General features: G+C 36.6%; 2 protein-coding genes across 5 annotated transcripts; one reads left to right on the top strand and one right to left on the bottom strand.

Moving 5' to 3' along the window:
* Positions 1 to 1,135: 1,135 nt before the first annotated feature.
* Positions 1,136 to 8,440, top strand: LOC114319063 (zinc finger protein CONSTANS-LIKE 9). Its single transcript, XM_028266044.2, has 5 exons — positions 1,136 to 1,545; positions 2,583 to 3,369; positions 4,220 to 4,429; positions 5,782 to 6,080; positions 7,675 to 8,440. The coding sequence occupies exons 2-5, from the start codon at positions 2,782 to 2,784 to the stop codon at positions 7,802 to 7,804; spliced, it is 1,227 nt and encodes a 408-aa protein (XP_028121845.2). The 5' UTR covers positions 1,136 to 1,545; positions 2,583 to 2,781; the 3' UTR covers positions 7,805 to 8,440.
* A 510-nt stretch (positions 8,441 to 8,950) lies between these two features.
* Positions 8,951 to 18,813, bottom strand: LOC114319064 (Rrp15p protein). 4 transcript variants are annotated; one of them, XM_028266046.2, is made up of 9 exons: positions 18,640 to 18,813; positions 17,430 to 17,905; positions 17,257 to 17,358; positions 17,036 to 17,117; positions 16,893 to 16,912; positions 16,706 to 16,766; positions 9,907 to 9,986; positions 9,638 to 9,745; positions 8,951 to 9,487 (listed from the first exon to the last, which is right to left on the bottom strand). In XM_028266046.2, the coding sequence occupies exons 2-9, from the start codon at positions 17,865 to 17,867 to the stop codon at positions 9,419 to 9,421; spliced, it is 960 nt and encodes a 319-aa protein (XP_028121847.1). In that variant the 5' UTR covers positions 17,868 to 17,905; positions 18,640 to 18,813; the 3' UTR covers positions 8,951 to 9,418. The 4 variants fall into 4 exon arrangements, with proteins under 4 accessions (XP_028121847.1, XP_028121846.1, XP_082740892.1 ...); XM_028266045.2 differs by having other exon boundaries at positions 16,893 to 16,918; positions 18,640 to 18,778; XM_082884766.1 differs by having other exon boundaries at positions 16,893 to 16,918; positions 17,430 to 17,883; positions 18,640 to 18,725.
* Between the last annotated feature and the right edge of the window lie 3,086 nt (positions 18,814 to 21,899).

Genomic DNA, 21,899 nt, shown 5'->3' with positions numbered 1-21,899 from the left:
TCATGTGATTGTACTTGAGAAGCGCTCAATAACTATGGTTGTGGTTTGTCTGGTATACCATAGTTTCACATGATATTTTAAATTATTTATTTTTCTGAGTTTGTATATTCATTACTAATGACAAAATCATATTAATCTAATAATTTTAATCATATGATTTTATCATATCAATTTGCAAAGATTGGATATGAGTGTAATATTTATTTTGTTGAGTTTTGTCTATGGATTATTAATGAAAAAAAAATCAAATTTGATAATTTTAATTACATAATTTTATTATATTTAACTTTGAAAAATTAGACGATTTATTTTAAAAATTATATTTATTGTTTATTTTAAAAACAAATGTCGTGAATTAATGTGTCATAAATATGATCATTACATAAAATCTTACAAAACAAATAGGGTTGTTATATATTAGGTGTTTATTTCACCATCATTTTAAACTACCATCTATAAGGCAATATATCATTTGTTTGCATTAATTCTCCATAATTATTTTCTAACAAGAGAATTAATTATAAATATTCATATAATCGGTAATAAAAAATAATGATAAATAAGTTTTCTTCAAAACAAATAGTTAAAGACCCTGAAAAAGAGAGGTGTAATTTAAATATAATAATTATTGAATAAAATCTACACTTAAAATAAATCAAAATTACACATTATATTTTATAAATAAATTTTGAAGCTTCATAGAAAAAAGAAATCCCCCTTTGTAAAATATGAGAACGAAATTTTAGGGGTTGTTTGGAATGTCCTAAGCATACTTTTTGTCTTTTTAGACTAAAAAATTGAGGAGAAAAATATAGATGTTTGGGTTAATTTTTTAACTTTTTAAGAAAAAATGTGTATTAAAAAATTGTAAAAATTGGTTTGTAAGAAAAATTAAAAATTAAAAATTATGCAGTTATAATTATTAACTTTTGATAAATAATATTAATTTTTTAACTTTTTAATTTTTTCTCAATATCTCAAACTTGACCTTACTTTTAGGTTATTTGGATTCTGACAAAAGAAAAAAATAGAAGATTTTTCTTAAAAGAAAACATTAAAACATTAAATTCAACCCTATCTATTTTTATCAATTAAGTCCGTACGTTTAAGAAAAAAGGCTAAAAAGTGAGAGTACCTTTTTGAGGAGGGACCGAGGTGGTGATAGCAAGAAAAAAGTGGAGAGCCCCCATCTTTTTCTTTCGCGAAAGCGACAGGGTCCCACCACCCTCTCTCTCTCTACACTTTTCTCTCTCTATCCTGCACTTTTCATCACTTTATTATTATTTTTATTTCTTCTCACAAGAAAAATAAAATAAAATTATTCAACATAATTACAAAAAAAAAAAAAAAAGACCCAGAACTTAGAGAGACACAGGGAGAGAGAGAGAGAGAGATATTCTGGAGAGGTCGATCTAGATTTTAAATTTTTGTTGTTGTTGTTGTTGTTGTTGTTGTTGTTGCTGTTAGGGATTTCTGGGTGTGAAAGTCTGTAGAAAGAGCTCTCTACTGTTGGGCTTTTTGTCCACTATTTTCGCCTAAAAATAGGTACTTTTCGTTCATTTTTTTTTTTTTTAAAATTTCGTTTTTATGTGATTTGATTGTGTTCTGTTGGATGATCTGTTTGTGCTGCGTGAAAAATGGGTATTTTTTTTCAGAATTTTTCAGTTAAATATTTGTGTGTGTACATGTATGCTTTTCTTATCTTCTTCTGTGTTGTGCTATTTTTATTTTCTTCTTTCTGGGGTTTTTAGAAATATTTAAGAGTTACAATAACAATTGAGGATTTGGATTCTGAACCCTTTGGATTCGGAATTCAGATTTTTTTTTTTCCCAAAACATGTGAAATCACAGCTTCAGACTGGTGAGTTTGAGCTACAGTTCTCTGTAATTTTATGTTCATAAATAAATTTGTGACTCTTTATTTTTCGTGATGGAAATGCTTATATATATGTGTGATAAGATTAGGAAAGATCGAATTAGGACTAATTGAAGATAAGTTAAGAGAAGATGTTGAATTGTGGGTTTAGTCCTGTATAACATGCAACGCTGTAAGAAAGAGCAAATTGATCACCATAAATGAAAATGTAATGGGGATGGGAAGATCTAAACATACATGGATGTGATAGTAAAAAATATATCAATTTATTTGATTTAACTGAGCATGCAGAATGTTGAAAAAAATTCATGTAGCCGACCTTATTTGATTGGGACGCAAAGTGTAGTTTGGTTTTGTTCGTGTTGTGGAATTCTAGTTTTTTCTTTTCATGCATCTGTTGATTTTCTCATATTTTTGAATTCTAGATGCTCAATAAGTTGGGGTTCATTTTTTTTTGGTAATCTTTCCTCAGAATTTATTTCTTGTTAACTCTTATGCATTTTGGAATATCCATCATTTTCATACACACATTGTAAAGGGAGTTTTATTCAGTCAAGATCTGTTTTCCCAGGGTGAATCCATTTTTCTATTTACCATTTTCCTCGTTTTTACTTGAAGAAAATTCTATTACACCATATCCATGCAATTCAGAGGTGGAAAAAACCCAATTTTCTCATTAACTTACATGTTGGCCTGTTTAATGCAGATTAGTTTACCTCATAATGGCAAGGAAATGGAACTCTGTCCAGTATCTGTGTTCAATATTGTTTGTGGAATCATGTTCATCTAAGAAGCTGTTTGGTGATATATAATTTTGGCAAGAGGTTTGAAAATTTGAAAAATCACAAAGTGTTCTCTCTCATTGGAATAAATTTTAATCTACTAGAAGAAGGGTTTGTCGAAACATGGGTTACATATGTGATTTCTGTGGGGAGCAAAGATCGATGGTGTATTGCCGATCAGATGCGGCCTCCTTATGTTTGTCCTGTGACCGCAATGTCCATTCTGCAAATGCCCTTTCGCGACGTCATTCCAGGACCCTTGTGTGTGAAAGATGCAATTCACAACCTGCATTCGTTAGATGTGTTGAAGAGAGTATTTCTCTTTGTCAGAATTGTGATTGGTTGGGGCATTCTGGCTCTACCTCAGGTTCAACACATAAGAGGCAAGCAGTTAATTGTTATTCCGGTTGCCCTTCGGCTTCGGAGCTCTCTTCAATCTGGTCATTTGTTTTAGATATTCCTTCTGTGGGTGATTCTACGTGTGAAAATGGTCTGAGTTCGATGAGCATTACTGACAACAGCCTGACAAATGTTGGCGGCTCTTTGCAAAGTGATGATGGGCAAGATGGGTCTGTCTTAGTTGAAGGGAATGATGTAAAGAATATTGATAAGTCGAGTGTTTGGATGGGGTCATCTTCAATGCCTCAACTGAACATCAAGCCACAAAATTTAGAGCAACCGTTGGGATTGGCAAGTTCAACTTCATCCAAGGTAATTGATGAATCCTTGTCATCAAGAAAGATAAAATTTTCTATAGAATATCTCAGACATATTTGCTTATATTGTATGGAGAACCTTCCATCAGAATTGTGAAATGTATTGCTGTCTTGTGGGACGTGTGTGTGTTTTGAATTGTTACAGGCTTTTTATATTACAATCCTTAGCTGAATACTTTCAACTTAATATCGCTAAAGATTTGAACAATAAGCATTCCCTCCTATTTGATGCTTTGAGTTCCATAGTTGAAGTCGTGATTGGTTCTTTTCTTCCATTTCCTGCAACATGCTTTCAAGAGTACTTTGTCCTTCGAAGGATACATCTAAGATTCCCTTGCCCCAAATTTTTTTTTTTCACTTTCTTTTTGGTTTAAGCTTATTTGACTGATAAATGCACATCGGCATGTATACTTTTGGCTAGCAAACGTTCTTGTACACAGGTGTTGATCGCTGCACATATGCACCTTGCCGGAGGCATCATTGCGTAAATGGAACTGCAATATTTTACGAAGTTATATATACGTTTTCTTACATCTGTCACGTGACTCGCCTTTAGCATCCACTCGTTTGACTCCTTTTGATTCGAAGATTAGGTAGATAGCTTTGACTGTAATTTTCTGGCGGCTGTAACTTGGTAGCAAAGGGTCATAAAACACCAGCAGTTGGGCATTATACAAATGTAACTCATCTTGTATTGAGGTGAGTAATAGTCTATGAAACATGCACGAGCCCCAGACTTTCATGGCATAGATGAGAGGAATACACCCCTATATAAAATTTTGTCCTCTTTATCCTGATATTGAACCCTGCTCTAACTAATCTGAATTCTTCTAATTAACATGCAGATGTGCTGTCCTGGAACAAAAGCACCTGGTCTATGTGAAGACGATGGATTCTATGAGGATTTTAATATGGATGAAGTTGACTTGAATATTGAGAACTATGAAGAACTATTTGGTGTAGCTAATCCATTCGGTAACGATGGAATTGACAGCTTGTTTGGAGTGAAGGAAATGTCTAGTGCTGACTTGAACTCTCAGGGCTATGCTGCTGAGGTTCTCTTGCCTTCCCCATTTTGCTTAATGATATTCTTATTATTCTTATCAGCTGTGATCTTCTCATCAGTTTTTTGTTTTGGTGCTTTATCTCTTTCTGGTTTAGTAGTGCGTCAATGCATAGTTCTACATCTTCTTCTTATTGTGCTATGAGAAATGGGACTTTGCCAATAAAATTTGCTATCTTTCCCGTCTACCAAATTATAGTTAAATGGAGTGCTGTTGGTGGATATGTTTTTTTTTTTTGGTTGTCCTTTTTCCTTTTGGTATGTGCTAATTTCACACGGAAATATTGAGAAGATTAATCTTTTTGACAATAAATTTGTGCTTTGTGTTTAACTTTGTGTTCCTTGCTGGGAATATCTTTCCTATCCTGTATATCAGTGTATGGTTGTATGAATTCTTCTTTTTATTATATAGAGAGGTTAATAGAACTTGATATTAATACCAACCATATCTGACTTGTCCCTTGCTTTCAGTATGGACCTTTGTAAGGGTAGTAATGTTCATTGGCAATGTTAAATTATCCCTCACTTTCAGTGTTTGATGGTAAATGCAACTTAGGTGCCTGCATTGTATGAATATACCTTCCAATTAAATTGTTGACCACAAACTCATTTAAAAAAAGTTGTTGACCACTAACTTATCTAAAAGCTTAACCTGTCAGAGAGAGGGATAACTTGATTATTTATTTCTAGACTCCCCATAAATGGGTCAAGCATGTGCAAGTATTATAATTGTTAGATAAACAGTGATGTTCAAGTTTAGGATCCATTTTCTGCTCTAATATTGTGTTGAATTGTTGACCACCAATTCAAGTTGCTAGAGAGAGGGGTTAATTATCTATGCCCTCAACACTTCCTGAAAGACTGATGTGTGATGTCAACTTGATATTTGCTTTTATAAACCTTCCTTAGAAACCTCCACTAGCTTACTTACACCTCAAAAAAATTCTTGAAATTTCAATTTGTGCCTTTGGCACTCCAATCACTTCTCCTTGCACTCCAAAGTTTGGAGTCATGAAAATGCAAGTGAGCTTGGAAAGCTAAAGTGGTGTTACTTTATTTCATAAACCAGTATCCAAAAGAGGTTTAAAAGAAAGATTTTTTTGAGCTAAAATGCAAATTTTTTGGTTAAGTACAAGATTTCAGGACATGGGATGCGAATTGAAGCATGCTATAATATGTAATATTGTTGGCCCCGCATCTTGATTCCTTTTTCATTTGTGAGTTTGTTTTGTGTCATGTGATGTCCCATAATATATACCCTCTCTCATCTTCTATAGATCCTGATTTGTTCTTGCGGGTTTAAATAAAATGCACTTACTTTCGGACGTTGCTTATTTTCCCCAGGGGTCATCAATTGGATTGGTTAGTGCAATGCATCCAGATTGCAGCACTGCGGCATCTGCTGATTCTGTGATGAGCTCTAAAACTGAGCAAAACCTTTGCTATACAAGGCAACAATCCAACCTCTCATTTTCTGGTATTACTGGAGAGAGTGGTGCTGGAGATTATCAAGACTGTGGTGCGTCTTCAATGCTTCTCATGGGAGAGCCTTCATGGTGCTCTCCGTATCCTGAAAGTTCTTGTCCTTCAAGTAGCAGAAGTAGTGCTGTTTTGCGGTACAAGGAAAAGAAGAAGGCACGCAAGTAAGAGTATAGCAGTTTTATGTCTTTCTTTTTCTTTTTAAATAAATCATTTTGGTTAAATAATGGTGACCGTCCATTATGTTAACCTGCCCTTGTTCGGTATTCCTGTGAGATGCCCTTGCATCTTTTCTCTATTGATAGTTTTAAATTGGGATGATTACCAATAAGTGTTCACTTTTCCCTCCATATTTTCATCATTTGGACAACTAAGTCTTATTTTCTAAAACTTCTCCCAAATTGGTTCAGAACTCTATAATAGCAATTTTTTCCGTCTAATTTTACCCTTCAGCATGTGTACAAATTTTAATTGCTCTTTGAAGGATGATAGATGGGTGCTGCTACTCTACGTTACACGGATTCATGTCCGGGTATCGGGTGCAAGTATGTATCTGGGGATCAGACACTTTAAAATTAAAAATTAAGAATACGTAGATATGGATCCAAATTAGGATACGGGTACAGGGATACGTTAAATAGTTATTTTTAAATATATTTATTAAATGAAGATGAGTTTAAAAAAGTTAAGGAATACCAAATTTTATTAAAGAAAAAACAAATAAATAATAAATAAAAATTATTTTAGACATCAAATAAATTATATTATATATGATAAAATAAATTATTTTAATTTTAGGCATAAAAGTAATGTTATTTATGATATATTATATTATATAATATTTTTTTGGGTAAGTAATATTATATAATATGAATAATATTATATTAATATAGTTTATATTATATATAATTCAAATTATATTAAAAAGAAGAGACAAAGACTGATCAAAAAAAAGAGAGAGAGAGAGAGAGAGTGAGGAAGAGACGAGAAGAAAACAGAAGAAGAAGAGAGAGAGATCGAGATCAAAGGGGAAGCCAAAGGAACACAGTAGATCAACTTCGCAGATCAAGTTTCGCAGTTGATCAATCAACTTCGCAGATCGATTGATCAACTCTGCAATCAAGTCAAATTGAAGTCAGTGACCAGGTTCTCTCCTTGCTCTCTCCTCTTTCGTTTCTTTTGCCGGATCCGTTTCTAAGGAGCCATATCCCGCACCCGCACCCATGCCGTGTCGTGTCGTGTCGTGTCGTGTGGACACGGGTACCTCCGAAATTCCAAAGAGTCTGTGTAACGTAGCTGTTACTAGTTCTACTAGATTTTTATTTATTTATTTATTTTATTTTTATTTTTTTTTTTTTTGGGGGGGGGGGGGGGGTTGGGTTAAACATCATAGACACTCTTGATATTGAATAAAAATATACAAGCACCCTCTGACATTTCTAATATATAGACCCTTTGAAATTAGGAAATTGTATCAGCCGCACCTCTATTATGGAGTTTTGAACTTTTGGGGGAAATTACAAAAAATTGGACTTAGTTGTCCAAATTGAAAGTTAATAGAACTTGATGGTAATTTGGAAGGAAAAGTATCTTAATTGGTAATTTTTCCTTTTTAAATTTCCAATTATTGGCGGTCATGGGTGTTGTTAGCTCAATAACTTTGTGCCTCGGTTTTTAACTTAAATGTTCTGATTCCCAAGGGAAGAAATTTCTACTTCAATTTTTTTGGTTTCTCATAATTGACTTATGTTATCATAGATTTGACAAGAAGGTTAGATATGCCTCTCGCAAGGCCAGGGCTGACGTAAGGAGGCGTGTGAAGGGTCGCTTTGTCAAGGCTGGTGATGCTTATGATTATGACCCATTGAGTCAAACAAGGAGCTGCTGAGAGCACAATTTCATACCATTCTTATGAGGAAAAGAGTGATCGATGTTAAGTTGGAAATAATTTGACAAATTGTGTAAAGGTGAATGTTGAATGCTCTTTCTCATTGATTCACCAATGAAATTCAAGACGAGAAATCTGATTCTCTAACAGCAGAAAGAATGGATGAATCAATGAAGTGTGAATTGCTGTTTACTCTCTTAAGCGTGATTTATCCCTCTTGTCTGAGAGGAAGTCTGCTTGCTTTTCTCAGTTGGAACCGTGCTGATTGTACGCTATGTGAACTATTTCTCTTAAAAATTTTGTTCTTGTATTAGTTGCGTCCCTAAACTGTGACCTTGGTATGATCGGTAACCAAATTCAGTTGCCAGGTCAGACTGAAAGCTTCTTCGTGTAATATTCCTCTGCTATTTCTATGTGACTCTGTATAGTTCAGGATCAATGCTTAGATTAGCTAGGAAAGGGCACGATAGGTGCCAAAATGCAGTTGGTCAGAAATTACTAGCAATTGTAATTTCTCTCTGTTTTTCAGCTGGCATGTAAAGCATAAATCATTACACTCTAGTTGGTGGAGAATCGCAGTATGTAATAATCGTAGTTTGTAATAAACGTGTAGCAGTTTGTTTAGCACTGATGAAATTTTGCTTGTCTGACTTATCGTGAAGAGGTTCTCATTGATAAAGATTGTGAAATGTTTTTGTATTAATCCCACCTCCACCAGTACAGTTATCAGGTGTGAATTGCAGGTCGATCTATCTAACAAAATTATTTGTTCACAAGATTGTACTTGATCTTTTGTGAGCAGGACACAATTTTGTTTATTTATTTATCTTTTCAAATATTTCATGACATGTTTGGCTGTTTGTGTTGACCACTTAATGGACCTCTTATGTGAGGCTACAACCTCTAGCATGATGATAGATTGTTTGAATTGGAAAACCTTTCATCTTCTATGGGGGTTCTAGGCATTTTATATCAAAGTGAAGTGTTTCTGCTGTGTTGATCTTCCTTGCTGGGAATCACTGTAGAGCTTTTTTTATTTTTTATTTGAATAATAATTTTTAATTTTTTATGCATTTTGCAAGGTAAAGCAACCATTTTGTGCTCGGGTGTGGATATGCAAGAATGTTTACAATGTGCTCAATCAACTTCAAGTAGAATTTTCCTTTCCATTTTCTTCACAAAAATAATATTACTAAATGAATATACTTCATTGTGTTTTCCATCATATTTTTTCACATAAAAAGTCATGCAAGTGATATGTAAAGCAATTAAAATCATTGTTACAAATCAAAAGAAGTGCCTACCAAACCGGATTATCAATAATTTCCTCTGCACTAAATTTGAGTTGGAACACATTAAATTAAACCACTTGGTGCAAACCACTAATCCTGAATGGAATGCGCTTCTGGTGCAGCCAGTCACCGAACCATATAGAGAGAGATTTAAACCACAGAATAATGTGAAGCAAAAACGATCGATCAAAATTCACTTGAAACGTCCATCCATCTGGTATTTGACTAAATACACATCACAAACTATCTCCATGACGGAGAGGAACCTTCCTTGGACATCAACAACAAAGCTCATCACAGCTCCTTCTGAAGTTTCATGAAATTAGTCAACATCCTCTGATGAACTATCCGATGACATCCTTCCAATGTCATCGTCAGCTACAGTCGTTTCCTGATTTTGCATGTTGCAGATATAAATTCTATTAGTGTTAAAAGAGACCATTGCTGACCTGTGTCACTGTGTGTGTATGAGAGAGAGAGAGAGAGAGAGAGAGCATTGTTAGAAGTTAATTTGTGTGAATGCAAAATGTCAAATTCTTACGTGCATCTTATCCCAGTTCTTTAACTTGGGATTTGTTAGCATGTAACCATCCTGCAATGGAGCCCACGAAGGAGCTTCACCATCCACTGTGCCTGTCGATGTAGAAGCCTGCATGTGACAAAACATTCAAGTTATTCAAATATGTGGAACCAAATGAACCCCACGATCCCAGCTCACAAAATGGCCAATTGCAACATTTTGTGCATAATCAATCAATAAAGTCACAGAAAGGGGTCCAGCAGAACAGGTGAGAGAGAGAGAGAGCCAACCATGGTAAGAGTTCCAGGTGCTTGTGATGATGTCTTGCCCAACTCCGAAAAGAAGGCATCTTTCCTCCGCTTCCTTATTGCTGGCAAGTTTAAAATATGCAGGTAAGAATTGCAGCAAAAATCTTTAAGCAACAGTAGAAAGTCAAGTGTAATTCATTTGAACAATGGGGAATAAGGGATAATTATGGGGAAGATAATACTAATTGGGAGCATGATTGTCATGTTTGTTTTATTATCTTGAGGATGTGCCAAGAAGCACAGCAATGCTACTACTTAATATCTTCAAAAATATGGAAGGTGCAAATCTTTTCTTGTGATTGTGTTTCTTAGCTGTAGAGAAGAATAGTGGCCAGAGGAGCTATTGACTGCAGTTGAACCAATTTTGGCACCCAGGATAAGAGCTCACCAGTCTCACTCAGCACAAGGTTATATAACTGCGAACAAAATTATCAGCACATTACAATGTTATTTCTGGACTCACAGTTCAAATGTCTAAAACCTTTTTTATGTTTTTTCTCTTGCAATACCTCCTACAAATCCAACTTTTCAATGGTAAAAATTTCCATTGCTGTTTGCGACCTACTTTTCAACTTGATTGGAAAGAAGCGCGGAGGATTATTGGAAGCTGATCGAAGAACCAAATCCTTCGAAAATCTTTTTGAAGCAAGATTGAAGTTAAGGGGTTACGAGTGTGGATTTCTGCCAGCGATCTTGGAGTTAGAGATGGCTGGGTTCTCTGTTAAAGTCCGACTTAAACCTTTATCAAGACCTGTTAGGAAAAAGGAGGATCATCAGCAATGGATTTTCCAGCAAGATTTCTCAGGCAGCTCAAGTGGCGGAAGTGGGGAAGATGGGAAGTCAGAAGGGACAGGCATGACACGTGGCAAAGACGACAGGGCAAGACAGATCGTTCAAAGAGTGGTTGCGCTGGAATAAAAAAGGCGCCAGACAATCAGCTGAATGATTCTGCTCTTTGGGCATCGGGTAAGGAGGGAAGGAAGGAGATACAGGGGATTGGGCTGGGTGATGGGCTTAATAATGATTTGGCCCAAGGTTTAGCAAATGGGTTACATGTGGATGGTGGGTCAACACCAGAAATGTGTCATCGTTTAGAGAGATTGGGCCAAATCGTGGTCCAGTCATAAGACCTATGGGCCAATCTTCTCAGACCCAGGGTTTTACTGTCACTCAGAGGGATATTGGGCCAAACACTACTAATGGTTCACACATTAACAACAACAAAGTTAGGCTGTATTCTAGGGCAGTTGTGGGTACGCCTCATGGGTCGGGTCATGAGGAATCACCAGCTAGGGATTTTGCTCAGTCGGTCAAGGAGTTCGGTGGAAGAGAAAGCGAGTCAACAAGAGCTTTTGAGGAAGACAATGCACAGTGTAATGGGAAGAGGGTCTTAGACGACCCAAATTCACACCTTAACGAGTCTGAGACCCAACTGGGCTTGGCGGATATTGTCAATAGATCAAAAAGTAATGCACTGCTGTGTGAATTCTCGAAAGGAGGATGCGACATGGAGAGGGAGGTTGAGCTTCACGATGATAAGGCCAATGGAATCAAAAGGCTAGTGTGTGATGTGGAGGAGGGGGAATTTATTCCCCATGAGGTGTTGCAGGCTCTCGATGAGTATGGGTCGACTAATAGCTCTAATGAATCAATCGATCCAGCTGAAGATGAAAGCAACAAGGTTCGAGAAGGAGGACTTTGATCCTAAGCTCAACTGGCTTTCCCAAGATGAAGAGTTTTCGACTTCCTCTTGCAAGGAGTACACTGAGGTATCAGATTGTGAGAAGGCCCTCAACTTCAGTTCAACTGAAAAGGTATGTGACTCTTTTGAGCAGGACAACATGATTTCTTCACTTTCAAAACATAACCAGAGTCTTCATTCTAAGTCAAATCTCTATGGAAGGGGTGCAGGATGTTCCTGGTTCTTTATAGTCCAATAGAATGGTACCATTGGGGTTGATTCTGTGTCGCATTTACCCTCAAACAAATGTATAACCAATGACTGTGTAACTCATATTGAGATTAATGAGGAATGTCAGACGAGTGGTTGTTCGAGGGAGATTTCTAGCAACCATAGGCTTGATGAGAACAGAGTTTGCAGGGAACAAGTAGATGAGACAGAAAGGTGGTTTAGAAACATGAGTAAGTATGTATCCTTCCCCCTAGAAGAGGGGGATGTGTCTTATTTTGCGAATTTACTAGATACCTTAGGGTTATCTTTGGCGAGGAACCATGGAAAGAAATCCAGAAGTAAGAAGAATGTACCTGCGATTAGGGGGGCAATAGTCGTAGGACTATTGGGCAAAAGAGATGGGCAAGGGAGTTGAGGAATCTTGAAAGCGGTATTAATTACGAGGGAAAAAAGAAAGGCGTAAGGGGCAATGATGGTTTTTAATGAAGATTCTAAGCTGGAATGTTAGAGGACTAGGGTCCTATAGAAAGAGGGCAGTGATTAAAGAATTCTTGAAAGTTTATCAGTCGGATATTGTGATGCTTCAGGAGACGAAGAGTGACTTGTGTGATAGGTCTTCAATTAAGAGTATTTGGGGGTCACATTTTCGTAAGTGGGCTATTTTACCTTCTTGTGGGAGATCGGGGGGAATTTTGATCATATGGGATAAAAGGGTAGAGACGGAGTACGAGACAATTCTTGGGGAATTTACATTATCCATCAAGTTTAGAAATTATGATAATAGTGAATGGTGGTTATTAGGAGTCTATGGACCAAATAGGCCTAGTGCCCAACAGGGTTGGTGGGAGGAGCTAGCCGGGTTATTTGGACTTTGTTCTCCAAATTGGTATGTAGGTGGGGATTTTAATGCGATTAGAAGGATATCAGAGAAGCTTAATGGTAATAGTAGGACTTTGAATTTTTTATTAGGAATTGTGAGTTGATTGATCTTCCACTAAGCAATGCGGGGTTTACCTGGTCTAACCTTCAGGATAATTTAGTGTGTAGTAGATTGGATAGATTCCTTCACTCATTGCAATGGGAAGAGTTATTTCCTAATTTAAGACGAGAGGCTTAGCCAAGGGTCGCTTCAAATCATTGTCCAGTGACTTTTGAAAGTTGTCCTTTTAAGTGGGGACCGACACCTTTTAGGTTTGAGAATGTGTGGTTGGAGCATCGGGCATTTGAGGAACACTTTAGGGAGTGGTGGGTTAGTTGCAAAGTGCATGGGTGGAAGGGATTTAGATTTATAAGAAAGTTGAGGGGGATAAAGGAAAATTGCGAGTGTGAAAACGGGAGGTTTTTGGTGATTTGTCCGAGTCTAAAGTGGAGCTGGTAAGGAAAATTGACTTAGATTTGAAGGAGTCCATAGAGGGCTTGGCCGAGGAGTTAAGGGAGGAAAGATGTATGATGAGAGCGAGGTTGGAAGAGTTAGCTTTTAAGGAGCAAATTTTTTGGAAACAAAGGGCAAAGTTGAAATGGGCAAAGGAGGGTGACATTAATTCAAGATTTTTTCATAGAGTTGCGTCAGGAAAAAGGAGGAAAAGCTTCATCAAGTCTTTGGAGATTGGCCAGGGGACAATGATAAATAAAGAGGATCAAATTGTTGATGAGATTTTTAAGTTTTATTCGAATCTCTATTCTAATGGGAGAGTGGATCAACCAGGGATTGAGGGTATCGAATGGAAACGTATGGAATCACCTAGAGCTAGATGGCTTGAGAGGCCTTTTGAAGAGCTTGAGGTGTATCAGGCAATTTTTGAATGTGAGAGAGATAAAGCCCCAAGGCCGAACGGTTTCTCTATGGCAGTCTTACAAGACTGTTGGGATATAGTGAAAGATGATCTTGTGGGAGTGTTCGGATAATTCTTAGTTAATCTTTGCACTAATGCATCTTTCATAAGTTTGATCCCTGAGAAAGAGAGATCAGTGAAGATTGGGGGCTATAGACCTGTTAGCTTGGTTACATCTCTCTACAAAATTCTGGAAAAGGTGCTTTCAAGGAGACTTCGAGATGTTTTAGGAGGGACAGTTTCTTCATCACAAGGAGTGTTTGTGCAAGAGAGGCAGATTTTGGACGTGGCTTTAGCAGCCAATGAAGTAATGGAGAAATATAGGAGATTGCACAATGAAGGAATTTTATTTAAGGTGGATTTTGCAAAAGCATATGACCATGCGGATTGGGGGTTTTATGGATTTTGTCATGGAAAATAAGGGCTTTGGAGTAAGGTGCAGAAAATGGATTTAGGGGTGTGTGTCTTCGTGCAACATGTCTGTTATTGTAAATGGTAAAGTTAGAAAGTCCTTTCAGGCATCTAGGGAATTGAGGCAGGGGACCTACTATCCCCTTTCCTTTTTATTTTGGTAGTGGATGTGTTAGGATGATTGATGGACAAGGCGAAAGAAAAAGGTGGGATTGAGGGTTTTGTGGTGGGTAAGGATAAGATATGTGTCACTCATCTACAATTTGCGGGCGATACCATGTTTTTTGTTCAAAAGATAAGAGAAAAGTCAACAATCTTCTCGCACTCTTAAGGGTTTTTGAAATAGTCTCGGGACTTAAAGTCAATCTCACTAAAAATAGTGTAGTAAGAATCAACTTGGGAGTCTAGTTATGTGTAGAATTTGGCGACCATCTTGGGATGTCCCATTGAAAATTTTCCTTTAAAATATTTGGGATTATCATTGGGAGGAGATCCTAGGTCAGAGACTTTTTGGGATCCTATCCTTGTTAAGATTGGGAAAAAGTTGGAGGGATGGAAGAGAGTGTTGTTATCTAGAGGGGGAAGATATACTTTGGTGCAGTTCGTGTTGAGTTGTATCCTTGTATACTTCTTGTCGTTATTTAAGATCTCGGTTAGAATTGCTAGAAAGATTGAGAAGTTAATGAGGGATTTCTTGTGGGAAGGGTGTGATGAGTTTCAGGTTCCATTTAGTTAGATGAGTGTGATGAGATTTAGGTTCCATTTCTTGTCATTGTTTAAGATCCCGATTAGAATTGCTAGAAAGATTGAGAAGTTAATGAGGGATTTCTTGTGGGAAAGGTGTGATGAGGTTTAGGTTCCATTTAGTTAAGATGGGAGGTTGTCACTTTACCTAGAAATAAGGGGGTTCTTGCCATTGGGAATGTTATTGCAAGGAACATTGCTCTTTTAAGCAAATGGTTATGGAGATTTCCTCTCGAAAGCGATTCATTGTGGCATTCTATTATTAAAAGCACGTATGGTGTTCAGGTCAATGGTAGAGATTCTGTTGTGGTTAATAGAGGCAATTATCAATCACCATGGAAATCTATTTCTCGCTTATTACCTATCGTGTCTCCATTCTTGTCTTTGAAAGTGGGTAATGGAGAAAGTATGTGCGAGTGGGAGAGTCCTCTTTTGATAGAGTTTTTCCGCTCCTTTATCTCGATTGGTTCGAGTTTAAAATGTGTCAATTGCATCGGTGGCATGTTCTAATTTGGCACCAATTTCTGGGAACTTCAATTTTATAAGAAATCTCAGTAATAGGGAGTCACTTGAGTTGGTTTCTTTGTTGTCTCTACTTGAGGAGGTTTCTTTGGCTCCTCAAAGGGGGGATAGGAGGGTATGGACCATCACTTTGTCGGGAGTCTTCTCATGTAAATCTATGTTTGACTGAATTATTGATGTGCCTTCCATTCTTTTATTTCCTCACCACAAAAAAATTTGGAAATCAGTTCCTTATAAAGTGAAGTTCTTTATGTGGTCCTTAGCTCATGGGAATGTCATAACCATTGATGCGCTCCAAAGAAGAAGGCCCAATCACTCTCTTGGTCCTCAATGGTGTATGATGTGTAAGAAGGATGCGGAATCGGTGGATCACCTATTTCTACATTGTCCCATGGCCTTTGCACTTTGGCAGCGACTCTTTGGTCTGTGTGATGTTCAGTGGGTTGCTTTGCAAGAGTGCATGCACATGATGCTAGTTTTCTTTGGAGAGTTTGGGAAAAATATGAAGGCCAAAACATTGTGGTCTTGAATTGTTTGTGTGATCTTTTGGATCATTTGGTTGGAAAGAAATGACAGGATCTTTAACGAAAAGGAAGCAACAGAGAAAGCTTTTTGGGGCAGGGTGAGACACATTGCATCAATTTGGGCTTGTGTGTCTCCTCCTTTCAAGTATATATCCTTGTTTTTGATTTCTAGGGATTGGGCTGATGTTTGTCATGCGTAGTGCTGGTTGTGATGTGTTGTAGCTCTCGTTTCTTTGGTCTCTATCTTTGTATCTTCTGACTTTGTACGAGGACTTCTTGTCCTCCCTTTGTTATTTTCTTTGTTTCAATAAAATTGTTTTGTTGTTGTTCAAAAACAAAAAAAAAAATGTCCCATTGCCTCATATTCACCAATAAAAATAAAAGATACCTAGGACTGGACTATAGGAGACGAAATCTCTTCATAGTTGGGGGGCCCCAATCTTTGCTAAACTCCTCCATTATAAGGATTTAAAAGATGCCTGATTGGGTTGCCAATGGGGGTCTATTGACCGGAGGCGTGTAGCAAGGAGGCAATGCCGCACATGCGATATTGGGATGGCACAAAACTACTTTCTTGAGGAAAGCAACTCTCCTAGTATAGTAAATATCCAATCTTGCATGACAACAGTGATACTTGCAGTAATCTAGACTCATAATACATCTCATTAGGAATCACTGCATCGGAATCTCATGGATCTACCAATCTGCTAACTCACACATGAATTCTTTTAACAAAAAGAAAATATATTTGAGGCATACTAAGTTGGACATTCATGAATCGTCATAACTAAAACTTAACCATGGAAATTTTGTAATTCCAGCTTCTACTAGCATACCTTTAGCGTCTTTAAACCTTGAAGGATTCAATCCTTTCTGAGCAGTTTGAGCTTTGTTAACCTATACGAAATGCCTAACAACATAAGTTCAACATCCAGCAAAGTTGAATGTGGCAGCCAAAAAAAAAAATAATAATGAGACAAAAATCAGAAAATTTTGATTTTAAAAGGAACACAAGCAACTTACAGCGTTAAATAGCTTGACCACTGAAACTTCAGCAATACACATGGAAAACATGAACTTCATTAGTTTGCCATTGGAAAAAATATGATTCAAAAAACATTTGTACTAATAACATAGATCTCATTAGCAAAAACAAAACTCATTACCTCCTTTTGTAGCAACTCCTATAAGAAACTTTTCATGCGAGTCCAAGAAATTGGCAGGCTTCACATGCCCCTTCTCCCCTACCTTTTCAGAATTACAAAATAATGTAATGTAAATCTAATTGAATTGGAAGGGAAAACAGAATGAGTGCCCATTATTACACAGACATGTGAAACTTGAATCATGACAGAAGAACATTGCGCTGAAGTTTAAATGAAATTACCAAATGTTTCTCCTTCTTTGCCTCCCCCTTGACTTTCCGTTCCGCATCTTCTTCAGCAAGCTTCTCTGCCAATAGCTTCTTGTGTGCTGATAATACTGGACCCTGCAAAGACATTGAACTTCATACAAGTTCATAAATTAAAACCAAGATCATAAACCAAGAATCTTATTTACCAGCAGATCATCAGAAACATTCTTCTTCACAATTTTCTTGAATGCCATCCTGAATGCTTTGCAGCCTTCCATGAACTTTGTAATTCCAGGCTGAATTTCACCATCTTCATCTTCAGACGCTTCATTTTCCATGCCATCATTCTGATGTTCCTCTCCTTCCTCATCCGAAGATTTTCCATCAAACAACTCATTTTTGTACCGTGGTTGATAATTTCTATCTCTAGTAACAGGGGAAGGCTCCTCCTCGTCATCGTCATCAGAATTGTAATCCCTCACCCTTTTGCGAAATAGTTTCTGCATCTTCTTGTCTACTTTAACCTTCTCCCCATTTCCCTTAAACACTTTTAATTTCTTCTTTCCCTTACTGCCCTTCTTGTGCCCTATTCTCCTCTTCTTTGGGCCTTTACCTACTTCTTGTGTATGCGCCTCTTCAGCCATGGACTAGCACTAATTTCTGAATGAAATACAGTTCAACCCTTTACAAGTAACAAAATGGGTATCAGTCCAGTGCTCTCAAAATGTCAAATGACAACAAATATAATCCAAGTACATCACTGAGAATAACAGGAACCAATAGCATGAAATAGGGTTTATGTCTCAATCTAATTCAACATATATATATGTATGCGTATCACAAAAAATTAATAAATTTCTGCTAATTCATACATAGCAACAAATTTTTACTAAAACTCTAAAATTATTATTTCTCAAAAGTTTTTCATTAATCTAATCAACCCAAATGTGAAAAAAAAAATTCCAACCACAGTACATACAATTATAGCAAAACAATACCTAATTTATGAAGAGTACATAAATTTGCCTTGTTCAATCTTTTTTTTTTTTAAGATAAATAATTCACTGAACAAACAAAACTAGCAAAAAAAAATAGCCCGCCAAAAAGAACAGAAATAACGAATGAACAAAAAGAATGAGTAAATAAGAAGAAAAAAATGAAGAAACTAGCAATACAAAACTAGCAATAACTATCAGTTTATGTCATTGAACAAACAAAAATAACAAAATAAACAAAACCTAAACCCTAAAAAAAAAACAGAAATATGACTAAAAAATGGATGAAAAATACCCATAAAATGATTGAATTGAATCAAATCAAAGTAGGGATGTTTAAAATCTATACAAAATCCCATAGAACTATATACAATACCCGAAAATTTGAGAGAGAGAGAGAGAGAGAGAGAGAGAGAGAGACCTCTGGCGAACAATTGAAGTGAATTTGCAATCACAACTTTAGCTTCAAAGGAGTAAGCAATGGAACTGTCTTTACAAACAAACCCTAGAAAAAAACGACGTATAGACGAGGGCAATAAGTAATCCGGTTCACCATTGAACCGTCCTGGACCGAACCGGCTTCCATTTCAAGGCCACTTAAAGTTCGGTCGGTCTAACTTTTTATTTTCTTTTTTTTTTATAGATAAATTACACTTTGCCTCCCTAAAGTTTCACTCATTTTTCATTTTGACCCTTTAAGTTTGATTTTTTTCACTTTAGCCCTTCATGTTTACAATTCTTTCCACTTTGGCCCTTTAAATTTGATTTTTCTCACTTTGACCCTTCATATTTACAATTATTCTCACTTTGACCTTTCATGTTTGTAATTCTTCTCACTTTACTCCTAAACTAACTTCTATCCAAAAAACTAATCGAATTTGCCACATCACTAACACATCAGCTCCATGTGTAATGTAAAAATTTTATTAAAGATGCAAAAATGAGAAATAGAAAGCAAAAAAATTAAAAAAAAAAATTTAGTTTTTAGTTAACTTTTTTCCCCAAATTTATTCATAAACATTATTAACTTATAGATGCATCTAGATTAGATGCACATAAAAAAGAAATAAAAACAAATCTAACTAAAAACATAAAAAAAAAATTTAAAGACAAAACAAAAATAAAAATATGCTGACTCAAACACTTATATTGTCAATTCTGAAATGAAACGTTAACTATCGTTATTTCGTCTTTAGTGAACTTTTTTCTTTTTTGAGTTAAATTTGTTTTTATTTTTTTTAGGTGCATCTAATCTAGATGTATCTTTAATGTAATAATTTTATGAATAAATTTGAAAAAAAAATACTAAAGTCTAAAATAAATTCCAATATTTTGTTTTCTATTTTTAATTTTTTACATCTTTAGTGAATTTTTTACATCACACATGGTGCTGATGTGTCAGTGATGTGGCAGATTCTCTTAGTTTATTGAATGGAAGTTGGTCTAAAAGTAAAGTGGGAAGGATTGCAAATATAAAGAGTCAAAGTAGAAAAAATCAAACTCAAACAGCCAAAACAAAAAATGGGTAAAACTTTTAGGGGTAAAGTGTAATTTACCTTTATTTTATTTATATATATAAAAAAAAGAGTAAAATCTTTATAGCAATTATTAATGGGGATGTTGATGTTTTCTGTAAATAAATAAATAACTGAAATTTGTCTAAAAATTTAACCAGACGAAATTACTCAATGGAGAGAAGTTTTAATGTAGGTTTTCGATTTTTTCATTTTATTACTTCTTTACTTAGCTAATATGTTAAATTGATCATTAAAATTGCGTTATGATATTATTGGACTCAATTTATTATAGGAAATGTACGGGAAAGAAATAAACCTTCTCGTATAATCCTGTTGATCAAGTCTGCACTTCTCTGTACGTCGTCGCTTTATCACCTGAAAACATAAACGTGAGCTAGCCGGCGGGTGTGTGCCGGAAACCTCTCTGATGCCTAAGTCAGTAAGCTTGACAAATAGACAAAAACTCTGTGTATTCAGAAAGCAAAGTTGTGTGTTACCTCTTCAAAGGTGATGTTTATGAGCTTTTATAGGTTTCGTGTGGCATAATCCTAGTAGGACTTCTACTCCTCCATGCAGAGTCCTCCTAGGATTTAACCTCCTGAAGGATAATACTTATCCTTCAACACCCCCCTCACTGCTTAAACCAAGTGAGATGGTTTTTACTATGGCCGAACTCCAACATGACCGAAGTAATACTGGCTATGCTGAGCCGCAGAGTGGGCCGAACTATCCTTAGTTCGGTTCCTCCTTTTACTCCTCCTTATCTCGGTGCTTTCATGTACAAACCATGGTGTGTTTAGACCGAGCTACCGTGTAGCAAGGTTCTGACCGTTCTAACGACATTACGCCATGACCGGGCTAACTCTGAGACCGGCCTAACTCCAAGTCGCTTCCGGACCGGAGTAACTTTATATTTCTCTCGGGCCGAAGTAATTTTTTACCTCTCTTGAGCCGGAGTAATTTTACGGCCTTTTTACCCAGCTCTTCGTACTATGGGCCATAATGACCATCTCCTAGCTCGGCCCAATTTTCACAAAAATTACCCTCTCATTTGCCCCTTAATTCCATCTACACAGCATGATAGGGATTACCTGTCTATCAGCCAAGCTGAAGTTTTTAAGCCTTTCCAGCCGAGCTAAAAAACCTTTTAGCCTTTCCAGCCAAGCTAAAACTCTTAAGCCTTTCAGCCGAGCTAATTTTACACCTGGCTCTACTCGTCCGGCCAAAACGTCTGTTCAATCACAGCAACTGAATCGTTCCTCCTTCCCAGGACACGTGGCACGCACTGATTGACTGAAGACGCTGTCACGCTGTCTTCGTAGTTCGTGAAATTTGAACAGTCCCGCCCTTTTCCCTTTACCTAAAAATGAGCCTCTTCATTTTGCCATATTTTGTAACTTTTCCTTATCTGAGCCTCCATTGTTTCTTCATTTTGACACTTTGCAATTTTTCCCTCTCTGTGCCTCTACTGCTTCTTTGAGCTCGTGTTCTCCATTGCTGCTGCCCCCATCTTCAGTTCTTACCTCTTCATCTGGTAAGCATTGCACCTTTACTTTGTTTTCGTATTTTGCTTTCTGCGTTTTGTTTTCTGTGTTTTTTGCAAACACGTTTTTCCATTTTGCTTTGCTCTGTACTTTTATGAAAAAAAACTTAACAGTAGAACATATGAGTATATGATATATCCTGTAGAAAACTGGTTTTTGATCCAAAATCATGATGCAACCGAACTAGGATACTGTTTAAGCTAGGTAAGAGTCTAGTAAGCTTACAACCGAACTAACACTTCATGTTTACACCAGTAGCTTTGAATAAGTCAAACCACTTCCTGATAGACCTTAGTCGAGGTAAACCACCGAACTAGGTTTGCACTTAGCATACTGAAATACCTGAACTCCAACCGATCTAGGCCTTTGGGTTCTTAGTTTTTTAGATGGAACTCAGAAAGCTGCCCCTAGATGATCAACCGGTCAAACAGAACCGTTTCCACAACCTAGATATCTAGACTCTTGTCAAGCCCGAACTAATAAAAGCCCTGCTCAAACCGAGCTACCAATCACCTTACAGAAATCGAGGTAGAACCTGTAGCATCCGTATAGCCGAAGTAGGGCTCCTATTTTTTACTTTTATCTTGTAGCACGGTCCAATGATCTGTGCTTAACCCCTT

The sequence above is a fragment of the Camellia sinensis genome, chromosome 8, assembly GCF_055761805.1.
Source record: "Camellia sinensis isolate YWXY chromosome 8, ASM5576180v1, whole genome shotgun sequence".
Classification (NCBI taxonomy): Eukaryota; Viridiplantae; Streptophyta; class Magnoliopsida; order Ericales; family Theaceae; genus Camellia; species Camellia sinensis.
The sequence above is the reverse complement of the archived record's forward strand: the minus strand, read 5'-3'. Positions and strand labels throughout refer to the sequence as shown.